Below are 23,000 nucleotides of genomic sequence, written 5' to 3'. Positions count from 1 at the left end.
ATCTGTACATTTTTGCCTTTTTTATGCCTCCAGAAACTGCCAGCTCAGGTACCTCCAGTGAAGTGGCTGGAGAATCATAAAGGACTGTTTAACCTTGAGCTACAAGCTGTGTCCTCAGTTCAAACTCAGGTGCGTAAAACAAAACACTCTCTGCATCCGTAATCGCAAACTTCTCTAGTATATAGTATGTTAAAAGCAGTATGCGAGCCGAGTAGTATGTCAGAATTCATAATATTTGAAAAACAGTATGCAAGAAGTACCCGAATGACCTACTACTTCCTGTGAAATTCTGAAGTGCACATTCAATAGACTTTATGCTATCCCATAATACCACACAAGATAATTCATGAATGGGAGTGAAGAAAGGCAACTGACGCACGTAGGTCATGTGATAATGATAAATGGTGGATGTAGTATGTCTAAATAACATTCATACTACTCATTCACTTCCATCTTGAGCGTTTTCTAAGAGACCTAAGGGGTTATATTATTTTTTAAATACTAGAATGTGACCTTTTTAAAGTAGAATATTGTTTTGTCAAATTAATAAAATTAATTTAGAATTTTGTTGACCAAACCAGCTTCAGGAAATAAGAAGAAATGGTAATAAAAATGACCCCATTTTCAGTTAAAAAATGTATTATTAGATATAACATTGTCATTTTAGTCCTTTTAGTTTATTGAAATTAATCAGAAATAAAGTTAAATAGCAGCATCAAATGAAAATCTTTCAATAAAAAAATCGAATTTTAAAATGATGGCCTGGTGGCTAACTAATACAACAAAATAAAAACGAAATAAATAAATAAAACTACATAAAAAATATTAAGATGTCTAAAAGCAAAACCGAAATAATAAATGACAGCTAAATAAAATTTAGACACAAAATAGGAAGAGAGAAACTAGCAAAATAAAGCACTAATATTTATAAAAGGTAAAATGAAAATTGAAAATATAAAAATAAAAGCAAATTCTAAATATTAATGAAAATGAATTATATAATGTGATATAAATATTGTTTCATATTATATTATATTATATTATATTATATGTAAGATTTAATAAAGTTGCTATTGGTCAAATACAGAATGGTCTAAATTATGCAGTATTAAGTAATGTATTATTTTAACATCATTAATTCTTTGTGCTAAATCTTTTTTTTTTTTTGTATCACAGGACAGTCACCTGGAGCGTTTCTTCACATTATGTCATGCTTTGGAGGGCAAATCCACATTCCCCATCCGAGTGCGAGATGAGAAGATTCAGGAAAACATGTTTGAGCATGAGCTGAAGCTCAGCATCATTTCACTGTCCTCCGCCGGCCTGGAGCCGCTGGTGCTTTTTCTCCATCAGGTCCTCGACAAGCTCTTCCGTCTCATCATGCAGCCCATGGTCATCGCTGGACAGACTGGTATGTTTTATACTGGAAAATAGTGTTTTGTGTTACTTTAATTAGAAATATGTCATTTTTAGCATACAAGTAGATTTCCCTCCACTAGTAGTGACAGCCTAGGTTAATATGATTAAAGAATGCGAGGAAAACAGTGTTTATTTAACCTTTTCATATTTGGGTTAAAAATATTAGCACACACACACACAAAAAAATGAATATGCTTGAATTTAATTTGAATAGGAGTAATTTTTTTTTGTTCTTAAAACCATTTAAAAAGCTTTATCATGGTAAACATTATAGTACTTTTCAGACCCCAAGCCCATCTCAGTCATAAACGACTGTGGCTGTATGTGGCTCCGAAATCACCCCCTATATCCTCATTTACTATCCTTTACATTAGTCTACTAATATAGTCCACTCAAAGAAGTAAATAAAAGCAAGTGAATTTTAGCTCTGTTTGCTGTGGAAGTGATGTCATTTTATTTGTGCTTTGCTGGTTGATAGATAAATCCCTCAGATGGATTAGATTTTGAACTTCTTGGTCAGACCCTGTGATAGTTATTTAAAATTAACAGTTGTTGAGTAATAAAACAAAGTAGTTTAATTTCTGTAATGTATACAAATGTTATTTTAAGAATTAAATAATAATTTAAGGGAGAAAAATCGCCTCACAGCAAGAAGGTTGCTGGTTTGAGCCTCGGCTGGGTCAGTTAGCATTTCTGTGTGGAGTTTGCATGTTCTCCCCGTGTTGGCGTGGGTTTTCCCCAAAGTCCAAAGACATGTGCTTTAGGTGAATTGGGTAAGCTTAATTGTCTGTAGTGTATGTGTGTGAATGAGTGTGTATGGATGTTTCCCAGTACTGGGTAGCAGCTGGAAAACCATCCACTGTGAAAAACATATGCTGGATAAATTGGTGGTTTGATTCTGCTGTGGCGACCCCAAATTAATAAAGGGAACAAACCGAAAAGAAAATGAATGAATGAATGAATGAATAATAATTTATTTAGAAAATTACACCATTAGGATGCCGCTGTTTAATGCCATCTTGTGGTCAGACACAGAAAGCCTTTCAACGTGTGAACTCTCACTGCGTTTTGGGTATTCTATAGCCATTGAGTGCATGTTGGTTGTACACTCGATATTGCAGTGCATAGTGGGACAGTATTTGAATTTATAGTGGTACTAATAATTGTGGCACAAATAATAAACAAACATATTTATATTTGTGTGTGTGTGTTAAACAAACTAAAAAATTGATTCATAAATGATTCATCCCTTTAATTTGATAAACAGATCAATTTAGTTGTTAGAAGTAGCTTTTGTCAACTCAGAATCATCTCCAAACTAAAAGCTTTCTTAAATTTTAAAGACCCGGAGATTGTTATGCATGCCTTTATCACTTCACGCCTGGATTACTGTAATTCACTGTATTTTTTATCTTTAGAGGTTTTTAGGTCACAGTTGAGGAAACATTTGTTCAGTTAAGCATTTGACATACTCTACACTCTCAGAAATAAAGGTACGAGAGCTGTCAGTGAGGGTGGTACCTTTTTAAAAGATACACATTTGTACCTAAAGGGTCCCTGAAGAATAAATATTAGTACCTAAAAAGTACAAAAGTGTACCGCTTAAAATGTTTAGGTACAAATATAAGCTTTTGAGGTACCATTTCAGTACAAATGTGTATCTTCTGAAAAGGTACCACCCAAGTGGCAGCTCTTGTATCTTTATTTCCGAGTGTGGAAGAAATGCTTGGTGTAGAATCTTTTTTAAATTTTATGTTTGTACGTTGTGGTTCATGTCATTTGTTTATTTAAAACTTTTATTTCTTATGTGAAGCACTTTGGGCAGTTCAACTTCCACTTAAATATGCTTTATAATTGAAGAAGTTGAAATTCTCAATGAGAGCAGAGCGGATATTTTGTGCAAAGACCAAATGGTTTAACAATAAAGCCATTTTTTACAGCCATTTTGCTCAGATTTACCAATGGAGGCGATATTACTGGAGGGCACTGTACATTCTCTTCTGAGTTTTCAGTCTTGGATCATACATGTTCAGTATTGTTAGTTTTAATCTTGTTTTTTGCAGCAAATCTGGCCCAAATTGCGTTTGAGTCAGTGGTGTCGGTCATCAACAGTCTTCACAACAGTCAGGAGCTGGCAAAAGACCATCAGGGCAGAAACTGTCTCCTCGCAACATACCTGTACTTTGTGTTTCGCTTGCCAGATACTCAATATGAAATCCACACCTCAGGTACAGCAGACCCGTGGACCACCAAATGATTTAATTCCTGTTCAGAATAAAAACAGTTTTTGACTCTGAATCTTTTTTTAACTGTTATTGTGTTTATCTACCAGGTACAGGAGGTCTGATGGCTCATCCAGAGGGTCGATACAGCACTTTAACTCGCACAACGGCCACCACTGTTGGCTTCATGCTGCTGCAGTCACGAATCCGTTCCAGCAGCAACCCTGATATACCAGCACCACTGAGCCCAGAGGACACAGAGGTCAATAACATTCTAGGAAAGGTACTGTACATATACACGCATGCAACATACTGGGCTTGGGTAAAATACATTGAAAACAGGATGTTGAATTCTATTATATTAAATTTATATTATATTATATAATTCATTTTTAATAAAAATACCCACTGCGCCATCATTATTACAATCATTATTATTATTATTATTATTTTTTGCAATGTAATGTAATGATTTTGCTTTAATTTTAGGTTGCTAATTAGAATTACAATAATACAAACTATACAATTGTATTTATTTTATTTATTTTCTATTAAGGGGTGCATTTCCCGAATAAGGACATAACTTGTGGCTGAGCTCTCATCTATCATAGTATTATGCATTGTTTGGAAAAAGAATGATGTAATGACAAGTGTTTCCTAAAACCTTAGTTTCTCTGTTGCACATCCATCATTTGAACCACACTAGTTATCATGTAAAACGTTCATTGACGTTCTAAACATGGTGGTTTTCGTGTTACAGGCACACATTTAAAAAAAAATAATAATAATTATAGATATTTTCCCAGTATTAGTTTTGTGAAAAACATGCACTCATTTTCCAATATTATCTGGAATGTATGTAAACGGCACATATAGGCCCTATATTTCCTTTACAAATATTATTGAAAATGTTCCCTATTTTATTCTAAAACATAAAACCACCTTGCTAACACGTATTCTAATCTCATTTATAAATCATAAATGGTTATTTACAGTAGGCTATTTATTAAGAAATAAAAAAAATTAAGTAATGAGGAAATTATGAAAATTATTGTTATTATTATGATTAATTTTATTATTAATATTATTTATTTATTTATTTTATTTTTGATTAGTCAACTTTTAAAATTTGACAATTTCAAACCAATATGGGGGCGGTTCATTCCGCTGTGGCGACCCCGGATTAATAAATGGACTAAGCCAAGAAGACAATGAATGAATGAATGAATTTCAAACCCCTGCAGAAATGTTCTGCAACCAGCAGGCCCATGTCATATATAGTACAGATACATTTCTTTTTTTAAACGATCCACTATAAATTAAAACCATTATTGTTTGCTATATTTTTCTGTTTTTACAAGCTTTGGAGACCTAACGTAAATTCCCCTTTTAAATATTTGGTCCACCTAGCTTTCGTCATGAGCCACGGCTGCGTTCAAAATGGCATAAATGGTTTCAAAGTGCACTTAAGGGACGCAACTGTCAATAGTTTTTCCTGATCCTGATGATTCATCCTGATCATTCATCCTGATGATCCCTCGGTTCCAGCTCGTATCTCAGCCTGCCTGTTGGATATTTCACACTGGATGAAAGATCATCATCTTCAGCTGAACCTCGCAAAAACGGAAATGCTTGTAGTTTCTGCCAACTCGACTCTACACCATAACTTTTCAATCCAGATGGATGGGGCAACCATTACTGCATCCAAAATGGTGAAAAGCCTTGGAGTAACGATTGATGACCAACTAAACTTCTCTGACCACATTTCTAGAACTGCTCGATCGTGCAGATTCGCACTCTATAACATCAGAAAGATCCGACCCTTCTTATCTGAACATGCAGCTCAACTCCTTGTTCAAGCTCTTGTTCTCTCCAAACTGGATTACTGCAACTCTCTACTAGCTGGGCTTCCAGCTAACTCTATCAAGCCTCTTCAACTGCTCCAGAATGCAGCAGCACGAGTTGTCTTCAATGAACCTAAACGAGCACATGTCACTCCGCTGCTAGTCCGTTTGCACTGGCTGCCAGTTGCTGCTCGCATCAAATTCAAAGCTCTGATGTTTGCCTACAAAGTGACCTCTGGCCTTGCTCCTTCTTATCTGCTCTCACTTCTGCAGATCTATGTGCCCTCCAGAAACTTGCGTTCTGTGAATGAACGTCGCCTTGTGGTTCCATCCCAAAGAGGGAAGAAATCACTTTCGCTCACGCTCAATCTGCCCAGTTGGTGGAATGAACTCCCTAACTGCATCAGAACAGCAGAGTCACTCGCTACTTTCAAGAAATGACTAAAAACTCAACTATTTAGTCTCCACTTCACTTCCTAATCTGCAATTGCCTCTTTGAATATCACACTAACTGTACAAAAAAAAAAAAAATACTAATACTACTAATACTTCCCTTCTTAGACTTTACAGACCTGAAACTTGCCTATAGCACTTATTCATTGTTGCTCTTAGTTGTGTAAATTGCTTCCTTGTCCTCATTTGTAAGTCGCTTTGGATAAAAGCGTCTGCTAAATGACTAAATGTAAATGTAAATATGAAGCTTGCTAAAACTGAACTGTAAAAATACTTTGAAAGCAAATTACACCTAAGAGAGATGACTTTATTTTTTTTTTTTTAAATCATTCCAAGTTTATATGTTGGAATCTTCAAAATGAATAAGGCATAGAGGCGTTGACTGGAAATAGAACATAATTAGGATTTATGTTTCTAACTACAGCTCTAGAGGTGTAGTTGCAAGTGTAACGATTGTTGACCTCTGCGTTGTGTTGTACTGCAATCGTCACCAACTTAAAGTAATGAAACCCTCCAAAAGTGACTCTCAGCGTTTCTTTTATTCTGAGAAACAAATCAAATAACATAACATCACATGTAACGGCAATATACTGCAGGCAAAACAGTAGCAGCAACAGCCATCGTCTGCTGAACTACTTTAACATTAACAAAACAAATTAACTTTTAAAGAGTCAATTTTTACATTCCTGAGAAACAAATCAAATAACATCACATGTAACTGCAATATACTGCAGGCAAAACTGAAACAAACAAAAGATGTAAAATAAACAACACTGTCACTTTAAGTGTGGTCTTGCGTCATTCTCTAATACAATGCTATGATATCAACATGCGGTTTTTACTATGAGAAACACAAAGCTCAATGATGTCGCATTTCTTAATACATATTCGCTGTTTAAATCTATCAGAAGCATTATACATTTGTTGACAACTTAATCACTCTTTTCTATCCAAAAATAATCATGTTATACACTTTAATCATTATATTTTCACTCCTGTGTTCAGAGCACGCTTACCAGTAGCAGCATCAGCCATCGTCTGCTGAACTACGGTAGCTGCGCAAGGACATCTCAAAGAAAAACGCCTGCATTTTCTTAACCACTAGGGGGCACTAAAGCATCAATCATGCATACTCATAATTTCATGTCATTCATCACAATGAATCTCTATTATCACTGTTACACAAGCATAAAAGTTTGAGATGCAGTTTACAAATGTTCGTTTGAACGATAAATTGTGGAAACGCCAAATCGACGAACTATGTTTGTATCGAAGGAACGAAGGAACGATGGTTTTTGGAAATGCACCCCAGAATGATAAACATCATCTTATACATGCACAAATACACACACAATTGCCTTTTTCTTTTTTCTTTTTTCAATCCCTCAAATTTTGGTTTCCATCAGGTTTTAAATCATCCAGGCAGTCGCATGTCAACAGCTGCAAATGCCTCCAATTCTCCGCAGAGCTCCACGGGAAGCACGCGGCCCACCAACAAAAAGGTGACTGTTTGACTTGCCACTTCATTACCCAGGACGTCGATCATTTAAGCAGAGTTGCGTGTCCTAATAAGCAGATCCATGTGCCTTTGTAGTTGTTCCACGAGGAGCTGGCTCTTCAGATGGTGGTCAGCACCGGAGTCTGCAGAGAAAATGTCTACAAATACGCCTGGTTCTTCTTTGAAGTTCTGGTAAGATGGTTGTGATCTTAATATGTTGTTAATACTTAGCGAACTAACTCTGAATTTTGAAATAGAAGACATTCTGAAAATGTACAACACACATATCCTAAACAGGTTTAGTAAGTTGAAATAAGTCTGTCTGAATCTGTGATTTTGTATCTTTTACATATTGTTTAATTGGAAAAAATTTAGTAAGACAAGATTTTTAGGGTTTTCAATGACATACTTAAAGTTTTTTTTTAATATAAACAAATGGTAATGTTGATGGCTGTAACATACTCCAAAAAAGTTATGACGAGGCAAAATAAAGATGAAAAGTTCAAATCAATAATAATGACCCCATTTGAAAACTAATTTATAGCCAATTATATATCATATATATCAAATATTTTTTTATACTACACTAAATTTTGTGTCATTTTAGATCTAAAATTTGTAGTTTTAGAAAGGAGGCATCATGCGATACCGTGTTAAAGAGTTGGATTGTCGTGCAAATCATTCACCATCACAGTAAAAGTTTAAAAAATTCAAAATATACTAATGCATTACCCGTATACTGTATACAACCCCAAATCAGAAAAAGTTGGTACAGTATAGAAATTGCAATTGAAAAAAGAAAGTAGTGTTTTCTAAATTTACTTTGACTTGTATTTCATCGCTGACAATACAACAAATATTATTTATGTGTTCCTCATTATTTTTCTCTCTCTATTTTTTTTTTTATAAACATGTATTCCAATTTTGGTTCTTGCAACACATTTGAAAAAACATTTTAACAGCAATGCATTTACCACTTTGTAATGTTGCCATTCATTTTCAAAACACTTAAAAGACATTAAAGGACTGAATACACCAAGGCTACATTCACACAGCGAGGCTTAGTGCTCAAATCAGATTTTTTTTTCTCAGATCAGATTTTTTTGCATAGCTGTTCACATTGTTGTTATAAATGTGGCCAATATTAGATTTGCAGTGTGAACAGATCATAGTCCTTAACTGAACCGAACCGCATGTGCAAAAGTACAATTACGTACAGCACATAATTTCTAATTATGCACACAATTTGTATAATGCATGAAGTAAGCACATTGTCAGATTATGCTTAATATGATTATTGCCCTTTTCACAGACAACCGTGGTGTATATCATGAACTGTAAAGGGTTGTTCTGCTACTACCTATTTGTATTTCGGCATTCAAAATCTAAAATAAGTCAGACTGAACTGGCTGAGTTGGTTTATCTCTGTTTGCAGCGTTATTTTATTTTACATCATCATAAACAACAGGCACGTGCAAAAGGGGAGTTTAGGTGCTCGAGCACCTGCCCTTTTTTTCTTTCTGAGAGAAAGTTTATCCTTAAAAAGTGCCTCTCCCTATCCACAATACCCCCAACGCTCTTCAGCTTAGCGATCAACCTGTACCCCAATCAGTAACCAGATTGGTTAACAAGCACCAGTTTTGTCTTCAAATTTTTTTTTCTAAATGTACAACCAATTTTCTGTGGCCATTCTACTATGCTGCTGAGGAGTAGAGAATGTTTGCAGCACAGAATGATGACGCATGCCACTCAAAGATTATTGAGTTGCGTTGCAAAACATCAGATCTGTGTCTGATTGAATACTACACATGAAAGTGGCACAAGTCAGAGCTGAAAAGAACAGATTCCATGACGTTTGGGCTGTTCAAACTGTCCTAACATGTGTCACATGTGGGCAAAAAAAATCTGATTTTGTCCCATCCCATTTTGTCCCATTTTTCCTGCAAACAAGTCCTAAGGTAGGCAACAGTACAGGGTCTTCATTGCACTTCAAAATCCTCCACACATTCTCTATTGGAGACAGGTCGGGACTGCAAACAGGCCATTTAAGTACCAGTGTCCACTTCCTCTGCAGCCAGGACTTTGTAATACGTGCAGAATGTGGTTTTGCATTGTTTTGTTGGAATATGCATGGGCGTCACTGGAAAAGATGGCAGCATATTGTCTACAAAATGTCTATGTACTTTTCAGCAGTAATGGTGCCATCACAGAAGTTACCTGTGCCAAAGGCACTTGAACATGACAGACCCTGGGTTTTGGATATGTTGCTGGTCTGGAGGATCCTTTTCTTCTTTGCTCTAGTAAAATATTATGTACTGTCATCGTGGCAAATATAAAAGAAATGAGTTGTTAAAACTATTATGTTTAGAAATCTTTTGAAAATATCTTCTCTTCATTAAACACAAAATTGGGGGAAAATATACAAGAATTAACATTTAACAGGATGGCTAATGATTCTGACTTTAACTGTATAGGTAAAGAGCATCAACAAGGTGGATCATTCCACTGATAAAAAAGGATCAAGCTGAAGGAACATTCTTGGTGTCATTGCATTTTTAGAAAAACCTCCTGTGTTTTGGGAATTTGGGTTGTTCAGTTTGTACAGATACTACTTCTCATTGTCCACATTTACTCATCACAGGTGAAGAGCATGAGTCAGCACGTGTCTCAGCTGGATAAGAAGACGGTCTCTCGCAGGAATCGATTTTCCGACCGTTTCAAAGATGACATCACCACCATTGTCAACGTGGTGACCGCTGAGATCGGGAACATTTTAGTAAAGCAGCAAAAGGTGATTTGAATCCATCTAAACACATCTGAATTTGACCCAAGAACTGTTTAGACGCTCGGTAAACAAAGAGCACATGAGAAAAACAAGAAGTTAGATGTTACATCTTTGGAAGGAATGTTATTTGTCAGTGCTGATGAGAAGAGACGTGTGTGTGTTTATTTGTGTTCAGGAGCTGGAGCAGGCAGAGAAGGTTAACATCAGCCTGGCTTTCTTCCTGTATGACCTGATGTCTCTGATGGATCGAGGCTTTGTGTTTCAGCTGGTGAAGAATTACTGCAACCAGGTGCTGCGGCTCATCTCATTTACAAATCATTATCTTCATAGCAAGAAGTCTCTCATGGCTATTTGCTTTACTGAGCATTATGAGTGTGTTTGCCTTGAACCTTTTCAGGAAGACTTTATGAAGTCTGTTGTTCATTCAGTCTGAATGAAGAATTTTTTGAATACTAACATAACTGAAATTAAAATTAATAAAAAATAAATAAAAATCAATGTTTCGTTAACAGCATTTTTACAGTTTGTATAGATCAGGGGTGCTCAATCCTGTTCCTGGAGATCTACCTTCCTGTACAGTTTAGCTCCTACCCTGATCAAACCCACCTGAACCAATTAATTAGGACCTGAAATCCACTTGATAATTACAGACAGGTGTGTTTGATAAGGGTTGCAACTGAAATCTGCAGGAAGGTAGATCTCCAGGAACAGGATTGGCCACCCCTGGTATAGACAAATTGAGAGGCATTTACCCAAGCAAATATGACACTTTTGACAAAAATTCAATAATAATGACACCATTTGAAAACTAATATATAGCCAATTATATATCACTGTTTACACGACACTAATTTTAGTGTAATTTTAGATCTAAAATTTGTAGTTTTAGAAAGGAGGTATCATGGGATACCGTGTTAAAGAGTTGGATTCTCGTGCAAATCATTGACTATCACAGTAAATCATAGATTTAGTGATAAAGAAAACAATTTTAATGTTTATTTAGTTAGTTATTTAGTTATTTAGTAGTATTTCTACTACTAATATCAGTATTTGTCTTCAAACATTGCTCTAGTTGACACCATTAAGGGTGGAACTCATTATATGGCCACTTCAAATTTTTGAGCACATAATGTTTTTTAACAGTAATATTGAAAAAAGTGTTGTTTTTTTGTGTGACGTATTTTTAATGAATATTATTTTAGAAAGTTGCCAGTGCGGTATTAATTTTTAATAAATTAGTTTTGTAAAATCAGACTTATTAACTGGCAAAGTTAGCTTGCAAAGAAAACAAATGAAAAAACAAAGAATAGAAAATGTAAAACCAAAAAAATTTATATTTATAGTAAACAATGTTAATTTAGGGTAACTTCTATAGTGCTTATCAACAGTTTAAAATTATTTTTATAAAAATGGTTTATTTAATTCCAATTTTAATGAAAGTTTTTGTATTATAATTCATGCTGCACCACACCTTTTACACTAAATATAAATCCACTTTCTGGATTTCTTTTTTTTCTAGATGGCAGCAAAGAGTGTGAACATGGCGACTTTGATAAGTATGAGGCTGGAGTTTTTGAGGGTCTTGTGCAGTCATGAGCACTACTTGAACCTCAGTCTCTTCTTCAGCAGCCCTTCATCTGCCCCTGCCTCCCCATCACCCTCGGTGTCCTCACAGGTCAGAAAGATCTCCTTTACTACAGTACTAATCACACATATTCATCAATCCAGTCACAACACAAGTGCTAAAGAAACAGCGTCTATATTATTTACTCATGTTTCATGTATTTGTGAGTTTCTCTCTTATGCTGCACACAAAATAAGGTATTTTATGAATTTTGGAAACTGGTAGCGGTTTTCTTTTTCTACTATGGATACTAAGGCTTTCAGTTTCCAGCATTTTTCAAACAACTTCTTTTAAAATATTAAAAAGCAGTTTTCTGATGATCTGTCAAATCATCTTAGATGTTTTAAGCAAAGTACGAACAAACTTTCCATGGTCATGGAATTTTAAAAGGTCTGTTCCAGATATTGAAAGTCAGGGAGTTTAATGTTTAATTATGAAATATTAGGGAATTTTTGTTTGTCATTGAAAATTTTACCTACTTACTAGTTAGGTATTAGTTAAAATAATATTATGCACCCTTTTTTATCATGTTGTTTCACATGTTTTGCCTATTGTTATAGATATGCTATTTGGAAATCGGCAATCAAATGCAGTACGCAGGCTGACTTAAAATACTGCCTGATGCTGTTTTATTGACTGCTCAGTGCTCAACCAGTGCCTCTTAGTATTTGCACACATAATTCATTTTTTGCAATATTTACAGTTGTTTTCCCATGAAGTTATACCCAAAATTATATGTCTTAGTTTATTATTTTTTTTACTTTAAGAACCATTGATTTCTCTATGAGAACATGAGGTTACACACACACCAAATAATCACTTTCTACTCTGAAAAAGATGATTCATTTGATTTACTACATTTTTTATGGTAACTTGTTGCAAACAATGTATATGGGCTGAATTTATTCAAACAAAAAAAAGTCAAACAATTCTAAATTTAATTTGTTTAAATTTAGCCCATATATTATCTGTTTTCAACCAGGTGCCTTAAAAATGTAGTATATTCAAATAATCAATAATTTTCAGTGTAAATGCTAATAAAAAGCATACATAAATGTGGAAAAACATGAATGCCAAAATACAGAAAACTTGCAGGAAATATGTGTAAACAAAAAGAAACAATAATGGCACAAAATTTTGAAGGGACTGCTCAACACATCAGCTGCCTGTTTTCTATTCATTGTAGGTCATGAAAATTCAGCTCAGCTTAGTCAGTGAGAGTCAGGGAAAAGTCAGGGAATTTGACATTTGGTTAGAGTGGGAACCTTGTACGATGAACGGACCTCTGGACCTATAGAAAATGTACCCTTCTACTGTATTGTGTACATTATTGATTAATAATTATTGATTATTATTGTGTGTTAGTGTTTGTGAACCATGAGTGTTCATCTGTTTCTGTCGCCAGACGTCCAGCTCGTGCAGTTTTCAGGACAACAAGATCGCAGCCATGTTTGATTTGTCGCAGGACTTTAAGCAGCGCCATTACTTGACCGGACTCTTGCTAACTGAACTCAGCACTGCACTGGACATAGAGTCCGAGGGGTCAGTCATGTATAGCGGTTTTGGTTATTTTTCAACAGTGCATTTACTTAATTAAGTTTTCATAACAATGTTTCTCAATGTGTTCATGCTCAGGGGCAGAGTTCAACAAAAAGCCATCAATGCCACATACAGTCTATTATGTGCTCATGATCTGGACCAGCGCTGCTCAAGGTCAGAGGTCAAGGCGAAGATTGCTGCTCTCTACCTCCCGCTAGTGGGCATCATTATTGACTCCATCAATTACCTGGACTTCACAGGTACTGGTTGTTTATCTCAGTTAGTCTTAATATATGTTTTCTTTTGGCCTGGAGCAGAAGTGAATGCATTAGACGTGTGTTTTATTTGTCTTTCACAGTTTCTGACTCTCGTAGTGGTAAAGGCAAGTCTGGTGGGCCTGAGGAAGACCCTGACAACATTGCCACCATCAATCAGTCTGTTGCAATGGCAATCGCTGGAAATCCTTTCAACACCTTAACCAGGAACGCACTGGTGTCTATGGCCTCTGTGGTATGGAAAGAAATGTTTTTAAATATATTAATGAGTAAAGTCAAATTTAGAATAGAATATGCACATATCTTGCGCAAAGTTATTTTTACAAAGACTATTTATTGATTTAGCATGTAATATGACCATTATTGCAGTATTCTCAAAAGGAAACAATCAAACAAAACACAAACATGATTAAGTGCTGGTCAAAGATTAATCGTGATTAAATAAAATAAACAAAATAAAATATTGTCCCACCAGTGCCGATATAGAGCCTTATCGCACTGCTATGATTATGATATTGCATTTAAACTACAGTTTAAAGGTATAATGGTGTGTATAAAAAAGAAAATCAAACGCAGAGAGGTTAAAAACCCTTTTGTATGAGGAACTACTTTCTTCCACCATTCCTTCACATCTGCAGCTGACGTCAGAACAGCAGAAGCAGTAGCTCACTTTAGAGCTAGTATTTGAATGATTCTCTAGTGTATCTAAAGTGATGACAAAACAGCTGATGTTGCTGATATTTTAAGATTATAAGGCTGAACAGCATGAAATGCCATCAGTCTACAGAGATTTCTCAGTGTTTCTCTGTTGAAATCGAATATCAAAATAATTGACCGTGAAAAAGCCAAAGCAGCGCAAACACTACCAGATTACTGTTGTATTTGTGATAAGGAAAAACGCTAAACACATGCAGCCATTTCTTTTTTCTTTCTTATTACTGAACTAGTCTGCAGTAATGAAAACAGGAGACTCATTAGAAACAGATAACAAATAAAAAAATAACTCAGGGTTATACAAAAAGTGGCCAACATAAAATACACACGTTCCTGATATTTGAGTCCCATTTCACATTCAATACACTACAATACTTATCAATACAGCACTACAACATACAAAAGAGAGAGATCGACTTAGAATGTCACCTACCAGATTTATAATGATTTGATCAGCTGTAGTTTGTAGTTTTATGTTGCTTTTTTCTCTTCTAAGGGCTTATTATATGGTCTCTTTTGCCTTCTTGTGGATGGACAGCATCAACCCTCTTTGTTCTGCTACAAAGCAACTACATTCTTGCCTAAAATAAGACTTAAAAGTACATTAAGTACTGCTAACAGCTGCAATATTTGTCTAATTGTAGTCGTCTGCTTGCCACTTCTGTGGGCGGAGATATACACAAGAATAAAGAGGCTGTATGAGTTCTGATATTGCAGAATATCGCACAGCTATCATCCAATCAGATTTGAGAACCAGACAGAACTGTTGTATTAAATATATATTATAATTTTTATTTATTTTTTATTATTTATTTATTTTCTCACAGTGCTATGAATGAAAACAGTGTAGTGAACACAAATATTTAACCTTTCGAAGCCACCTGGAAACCCTTTTTTAATTATTTGTCAAATGCCCAGAACAACAGTTTAATGGTATAACCCTGTTATCGTCTGCAAGATCACCATATTGCCTGCGCCCACTGGCCTAGATATATAGGTGTAACATTGTTGACCCATGTATAATAGTAGAGGAACTGATGTAATAATGGTTTTAAAACCTTCTTTTTTCTGTCTTATGTCCCTTTTATTTTTATTATTATTTTATTTTTTGATTGTTTTTTCTGTTTTGTCTTTATAATTGCTGTTGCTTTCTGTATCGCTCTATGTTGCTTTAAGAAAATAAAAAATATAATATTCAAAAAAACAAAAACAAATATTTAACCATGATTAACCAATCCAAAGCCATGCATGGGTATTTCTAAAAAACATATTTCAATTGAAACAGCAGTTGTCATTGAAATCATCCTTCACAATCTATTCCCAATGTTCAGAGTGTGAAAACCACCAACATGTTGACGGCGGAGACCAGTCGCAATCTGCTGATGTGTTTCCTGTGGATCATCAAGAACGCAGACCAGAATCTGATCCAGCGCTGGACTGTGGACATGCCTTCATCTCAGCTGAGTCGACTGCTGGAGCTCCTCGCCATCTGCACCTCCTGCTTCGAGTACAGGGTAAAACATCTTCATTCAGTTGCCTTCAGGTGCTGTTCGCTCAATTTCACGGCATCTGAAATCACCTACTGTGATCCAGCTTTTTCCTGTGCCTCATGAGGGTTTGCCTGAATTAAAGGAATGACTTCCATTAAACTGTTAACAATCAGTCAAGTATTTTAAAAACTGGGTGCAATGAGGTGGCATTATTCTCCTCACAGTTGATCCTTCGTATGTTAATTTATTACTTTCAGCAGACTCCAAAAACTCAAAACCTCCGGATTTTCTCATTTTATTCCCTACAGTACTGTTATATCCAATATATGTCCATAATATAGCTATGGAATGACTTGTTTTGATTTTTTAGTGTTATTCATGACCCACTGAAAACCATTTGGCAATTATAATAAGCTTCCTTTTAATATTGGGGGGGATGGACTGTGAGGGGAATAATGACACCTCACTGCACCCAGATTTTTATTTTTCATTTTTCAAAACACTTCACTCATTATTTAACATTATTTATTATTTATCACAGTTTAATGGAAGTTACTCCTAGCATCATGGGATATAGTAAAAGGTTTGCTACAAATATATTTTTCTAACAGTTGTGAAGTAAATAACTGTTTGAAAAGATTGAAATGTATTGCTTACTTGGACAGTATACAATTGAGTACACTGTTTGATTTGCACAGGAATTGCTTGTTTGATTTGCTGCAGGTCTTCTGGATGGCCTTTCTGATAGTATGTCCGTATATCTGTGTGTTTGTGTGTTTGTGTGTGTGTGTGTGTGTGTGTGTGTGTGTGTGTGTGTGTGTGTGTGTGTGTGTGTGTGTGTGTACATGTTTATGTAGTTTTCGAGGACATGAAATTGTAAAATGACCTAGTTGTACTCTATTAAGGTGGTTTATGAGGACATTTCCTGTGTCTTCTTTATTCAAAATGCTTATAATTATACTTAATGAGATTTTTGATATTTAGAATTTGCCATATTTTTTTCTGTGAGGGTTAGGATTAGGGGTAGGGACAGTCAATATACAGATTTTACAACATAAAATACATTTTGCAAATGGAGAGTCCTCATAAAGCATATATACAAACGTTTGTGTATGTATGCATGTGTCTGTGAGTGAGTGAATGCGCATGACTTGTATTCATCATGTTGTGGGAACCAAATGTTCTCACAAGTATAACAACACCAGTAGTTTTTGACCTTGCAGGGACTTTTTTTTTTTTTTGGAAAACTGCTCATTAATCATACAGAATGAATTATTTTAAAAAAAACTGTAGAAGGTTTTCTGTTTGGGTTTAGGAGTAAGAGTTAGGCTAAGAGGACACAATGTACCGTCTCTACAGTATCCAAATCATGGGGAAGTCCCCATAAACCACATTGTTTGTGTGTGTGTGTAGGGGAAGCAGAGCTCTGATAAGGTGAGCACTCAGGCACTCCAGAAGTCTCAGCAGGCCAAGGCGCGTCTGGAGGAGGCTCTGCTGGGAGGAATCGGAGCCAGAGGAGAAATGATGAAACGGGTGGGAGGTGAGCAGCTGCACCTCATGTCTTTCTGTCTGTCTTAGCTGTGGAAAGGTTAGTTCACCAAACCTCTACGACTGTCTTTCCTCCCGTCAATTTTTTTCTATTTTAGAAAAAAAAACTTTATTAAAAAGAGAAATTATAAAAATATATTCTCATTGGCATTAGAAACTACAATGGTTACCTTATAGTTACTTTATAGTTATTTTAAAGTTACTTACTATAAAATTATATATGTATATATACATATATACACACAGAGCCGGTCAATAGTTTTGGGTCAGTTTTTTTTTTCATGGTTTTTAAAGAAAATGATTTTTATTTTTTGTTTTTATTTTTTAAATATTTCCCAAATAGATTTTAACGGAGCAAGGAAATTTTCACAGTTTGTCTGATAATATTTTTTCTTCCGGAGAAAGTTTTATTTGTTTTATTACAGCTAGAATAAAAGCAGTTTTTTATTTTTTAAACACAATTTTAAGGTCAACATTATTAACCCCTTTAAGCTATATATTTTTCGAATAGTCTACAGCAGTGGTTCTCAAAGTGGGGGTCGGGACCCCCAAAGGGGTCGTGGGACAATGAAGCGGGGGTCGCCTGGTGATTTCCAAAAATCTATTTATTTTTATTAAACCAAATTTTTACCATATTTTATCCATAACCTACTGAAAAGAAAAAAATAGTCGTTTATAGTTACTATATACTACTGTATATTGTTATTATAATAGCTTTTAGTTACTAGTTCTATTGGATTGAGCTTACCCCTGGGGTAATTACATTATAATAAAGACACAGCAACAGTGTCAGATGCAGCAGATTGATTTTATAACACCAGGTTAAACTTTCTGGCACATTTACAGCACTGACATACATTAAAGAATAGACGTTGGTCTATTGGTGTGTGTGTGTGTGTGTGTGTGTGTGTGTGTGTGTGTGTGTGTGTGTGTGTGTGCCATTGCATGCACGGTTTCTGTATTCATAACCACCTCAGAAGATATTGGGGGTCACGAGTCACTGGCAATGTTATTCTGGGGGTCGCGGGCTAAAAAGTTTGGGAATCCCTGGTCTACAGAACAAACCATCATCATACAATAACTTGCCTAATTACCCTAACCTGCCTAATTAACCTAATTTAGCCTTTAAATGACACTACAAGCTGTATAGAAGTGTCTTAAAAATATCTAGTAAAATATTATTTACTATCATCAAAGAAAGAAAGAAAGAAAGAAAGAAAGAAAGAAAGATTTATCTTTGGACTTTTTAAATTTGGTATTAATTGTAAATCTGAATAAATAGTAATCTGTTATATAGTAATTTTGCAGCTTTTCAGCTTCGATTGCCCTTTACTTTCATTAGAAAACGCTAGAGGATATTTATAAATACCTTCAGTTCTTTTTAAATAAGTAAAGCCATACTGTAGGTTTCATCTGCATGCCGGTGAATAAAATAATGACAGCTATTCCTTTAACTGTTGAGAGAACGGTTACTTTTAGAACAATGAAAAATATATCATTTGCTTTCCACAACGGCAATTCCAAAATAATCGTTCATTTCACGTAATCGTTGTCTGATTTAGCATGTTTACAGTCCGCAGACTTCCTTTGTTTAGCTGTTTTCTAAATATGTCCTGTGTTGGCTGTGCAGTGCAAGGTAACGACCGGACACTGGGTCTGAGAGAGAACCTACGCTGGAGGAAAGACCTTACACAGTGGCGCCAGACAAACGACAGGCAGGACAAGTGAGCGTAAAATAGTACCATCATTTCACGCTTCATGTCCATTCAACCTGCGGCACTTCTCATTTTTATAGCCGCTGCTAGTTCTCAGCTGCAGCTCAAATTGGGCTTTGCTAACTGTCTTCTTGTTGCTGTTTCTTCAGATCCAAAGCAGAGCTGGATCAAGAGGCCATAATCAGTGGGAATCTGGCGACTGAGACCAACCTCATAGTGCTGGACCTGCTGGAGATGATCGTACAGGTGACCGTGAACTCGTACTGTGGACTTGAATAATGTTTTGGCAGTGCAGAATGAATAAATGTGTGGGGTTTATTTTTCAGGCAGTTCCTCTGGCCGACTGTAAGGATAATGTGGTTGGCGGAGTGTTGAAGGTTTTGCTGCACTCGCTCACCTGTAATCAGAGCACCACCTACTTGTCGCACTGTTTCAGCACTCTGAGGGCTCTCATTGTCAAGGTACCAGGGGCAGGAATTATTTTTTTTTGTTAAAAGCCTTATATTTACCTCCTTTATGATATGTTTTACCATAAATCCAGTGCCTTTTATGGTATTTTAGGTTTTACTTAAAGGGATAGTTCACCAGAAAATGAAAAAATTACTTTAATTTTTTTTTCCTCCTGCGTCTTTTTTATATTAATGTATTACTTTCTTCTGTAGAACACAAAAGAGTATGTTTTGAAGAATGCTGGTTGTTGGGACCCATTGACTTCCATATTATGGAGAAAAATACTATGGAAGTCAGTGGGGATTTTCCAGAGCAACTTATTTTTTGTGTTCAAGTGAAGTCAATGATAATAGAACTTACTTTTTTTGGGTGAACTATCTCTTTAAATTTAACCAAATACTTTAAACAATCAAAATAAATATAAAATAGAGTGGCATACTTAATTGTTATCTCGATTTAAAACCCCACATGATCTCAAATTAAAATGACCTCAGTTTGCATCTGTTTATACATTTTTTAACTATCACAGAGGTACATTTTAGTTTTTGGTCAACCCACAGCCTTCATCATTTATGATTTAGAAACATTTTCATTTTAGTATTATGGTTACTGTTACCAACATTTAAACCATCGCAGGTGTACTGGGACATCATTTATGGTTTGGAAATAAAAACGTCTGTCTAGAGTAGCCATCAAAATCACACATACATAATTTGTGGAGAATTTTGTTCATTTTGGTGAATTTTTGCAATGAAATTTCACCAAATATTAAACGATACTCTAATGTGGCATGCATGTATTTAGACAAAAGTTGGGTACTATTGGCAAACTATTTAAATGAGAAAAAAACCTGACAAAAGTCTTGTCGCCAATTCCAGTTGTAAGAGCAACAAATAACTTAATTTCTAGTTGATCATTTGGAAAAGTGACAGAAGGTAGATTTTTTTTAGATGAATCATCTGTTGAACTGCATTCCAATCATCACAAATACTGCATTTACCTATTGGAACCCCCATGGACCCAAGATTCTAATCAGTCAAGTTTGGGGAAGATAAAATCATGGTTTGGGCTTGCATTCAGTATGGGGACATGAGAGAGATCTGCAGAATGGATGGCAACATCAACAGCCTGACATTTGTGCTGCCCATTACAGTACAAACCACAGGGGAGGGCAAATTCTTCAGCAGGATAGCGCTCCTTCCCATACTTCAGCCTACTCATCAAAGTTCCTGAAAGCAAAGAAGGTCAAGGTGCTCCAAGATTGGCCAGCCCAGTCACTAGATTTGAACATTATTGAGCATGTCTGGGGCAAGATAGAGGAGGCATTAAAAATGAATCCAAAGAATCTTGATGAACTCTTGGAGTCCTGCAAGAACACTTTCTTTGCAATTCCAGATGACTTTATTAATAGGTTATTTGTGTCATCGCAGAGATGTACGGATGCAGCCGTCCAAGCTCATGGGAGTCAAACACATTGTTAATTCTTTGTTCCACTGCACCATGACTTTATATTCTATACTGTACATTATTTCTGGTAAGTGAGTTAAACCCTATTGTCCTAATTAAATTAAAAATCAAGGCATGATCATATTTCATTCTGGTAAATTAAGCGTAATCTAGAGGTTTTTGCCTTTCATATAAGCCGCTTCTGATACCAAATTATCAACTAGAAGTCTAGTATTTGTTGTTCCTAAAACTTGGATAGGCGACAAGACTTTTATCAGGTAGTGTATTATTTATTTTTTTAGTATTGGCTGTTATTATTTAGGTTAACTGATACATCATATGTACATTAAACAAGGTTTTATTGTTTTAACTGGTGACTAATCTACAGTAAATTTCTCTTATTGGCTATTGCATTCATAAGCCCAACAGAAGCATGTGTGATTAGTTGTAATGCTCAACACTACAAAAAAAGAAAAGAAAAAAAAGTGACAAAACAGTCAGCAGATTTAGATGTAATGACACTTTTAATTCATTTTTATATCTCATTTAAATAGTGAAAGCTATAATAGATTAGTGTAATTGTGCTGGGGCATTTTTTCCCATTTGTTATAAATTATTGAGGTATTTTTGTTCTATTTGTTGGCATTTATTGCCCCAAGGCTCTGTTAATCTCCAACTCTACGAGTTACTGACTGCGTGCGTCATGTGCAGTTTTGCTGACGGTACGCACATTATTTTTTCAGATGTGCTGAAACTGAATTAGTTTTTTATTCATAACTTTATAAAAGCTTTTTTAGGGGGTTAAGAATGAGCTACACTAAAATAATGATATAGCTGTAGGCTAGATCGGGATTGGATTTCTGCAGGTTTAATTTGTGGTTTATAATTGTATGCTGTCAGAAAACGTGTTTCAAAACACATTCAAAACTGTGTCAAAACAAAAATTAACCCCTCTAGCAAAAAAACAAAGTTAGAGAGAGAGACTTAAAATATGAGGTCAAAGCAAAGAACAGTTATTTTTTTGATGTAGTTTCTTTGAGACATTAGACTATATGGTTGACAATAAATAAATTAATATATATATATATATATATATATATATATATATATATATATATATATATATATATAAATATATATATATTATACACACACACACACACACACACACACACAGTTGAAGTCAGAATTATTAGCCCCCCGGACTTATTAGCGCCCCTGTTTATTTTTTTCCCAAATTTCTGTTTAATGGAGGGAAGATTGTTTCACCACATTTTTAAGCATATAATAGTTTTAGAAACCTATTTCTATTAACTGATTTATTTTATCTTTGCCATGATGACCGTAAATAATATTTTAGTTGATATTTTACAAGAAACTTCTGTACAGTTTAAAGTGACATTTAAAGGCTTAACTAGGTTAATAAGGTGAATCAGGCAGGTTAGGGTAATTAGGCAAGTTATTGTATAACGATGGTTTGTTCTGTAGACTATTAAAAACAAATTAGCTTAAAGGGGCTAATAATTTTGTCCCAAAATTGGTTTTTAAAAAATGTAAAACTGCTCTTATTCGGTAACACTTTAGAATAACTATCCATCATAACTAGTTAATAGATCATTAATAAACTGTTAATGAGTTTTAAATGACTTGTTAAATAAAAGTTAATAGTTTAATTATTTATAACTGTGCCTTATAGATGGCCAATAGATAACTTACAAGCTGTTAGTTAACAAGTTGTAAATGACTTGTTAACTGTATTTTAATGATTTATAACCATACCTAATAAATTAGTAACAGATCATGACCTAATCTGTTAGGAAATTAGTTACTAAAGACTTGTTAAGTATCACTTAATAGTTTATATATGTTATTGGGACGTTATTCTAAAGTTGCAACTATTCTTCATTTATTAACTGTTAGTAAATGAGGAAAAGTTGCAACTTTAGAAGAACGTCTCAATAACACACATAAGCTAATA

At 35.0% G+C, this 23,000-nt stretch overlaps 1 protein-coding gene across 4 annotated transcripts in view; it reads left to right on the top strand.

Annotated features, from left to right (window-relative positions):
* dock8 (dedicator of cytokinesis 8) overlaps positions 1-23,000 on the top strand; it is a 99,216-nt gene that overhangs the window by 49,239 nt on the left and 26,977 nt on the right. For 3 of the 4 annotated variants that reach the window (XM_021478460.3, XM_001920072.9, XM_009304069.5), the window contains 17 exons: positions 34-129; positions 1,177-1,411; positions 3,483-3,647; positions 3,752-3,924; positions 7,345-7,440; positions 7,533-7,628; positions 10,078-10,227; positions 10,397-10,510; positions 11,741-11,896; positions 13,251-13,387; positions 13,481-13,644; positions 13,743-13,894; positions 15,705-15,887; positions 17,277-17,403; positions 19,042-19,135; positions 19,276-19,372; positions 19,453-19,587. In XM_021478460.3, the coding sequence (XP_021334135.1) occupies positions 34-129; positions 1,177-1,411; positions 3,483-3,647; positions 3,752-3,924; positions 7,345-7,440; positions 7,533-7,628; positions 10,078-10,227; positions 10,397-10,510; positions 11,741-11,896; positions 13,251-13,387; positions 13,481-13,644; positions 13,743-13,894; positions 15,705-15,887; positions 17,277-17,403; positions 19,042-19,135; positions 19,276-19,372; positions 19,453-19,587 (2,370 nt within the window). Of the gene's footprint in view, positions 1-33; positions 130-1,176; positions 1,412-3,482; positions 3,648-3,751; positions 3,925-7,344; positions 7,441-7,532; positions 7,629-10,077; positions 10,228-10,396; positions 10,511-11,740; positions 11,897-13,250; positions 13,388-13,480; positions 13,645-13,742; positions 13,895-15,704; positions 15,888-17,276; positions 17,404-19,041; positions 19,136-19,275; positions 19,373-19,452; positions 20,392-21,289; positions 21,487-23,000 lie in introns of those variants that run through there. The other variant, XR_012384431.1, reaches the window with a different exon arrangement.

The sequence above is a fragment of the Danio rerio genome, chromosome 8 (genome assembly GCF_049306965.1).
Source record: "Danio rerio strain Tuebingen ecotype United States chromosome 8, GRCz12tu, whole genome shotgun sequence".
Taxonomy (NCBI): domain Eukaryota; kingdom Metazoa; phylum Chordata; class Actinopteri; order Cypriniformes; family Danionidae; genus Danio; species Danio rerio.
The sequence above is the reverse complement of the archived record's forward strand: the minus strand, read 5'-3'. Positions and strand labels throughout refer to the sequence as shown.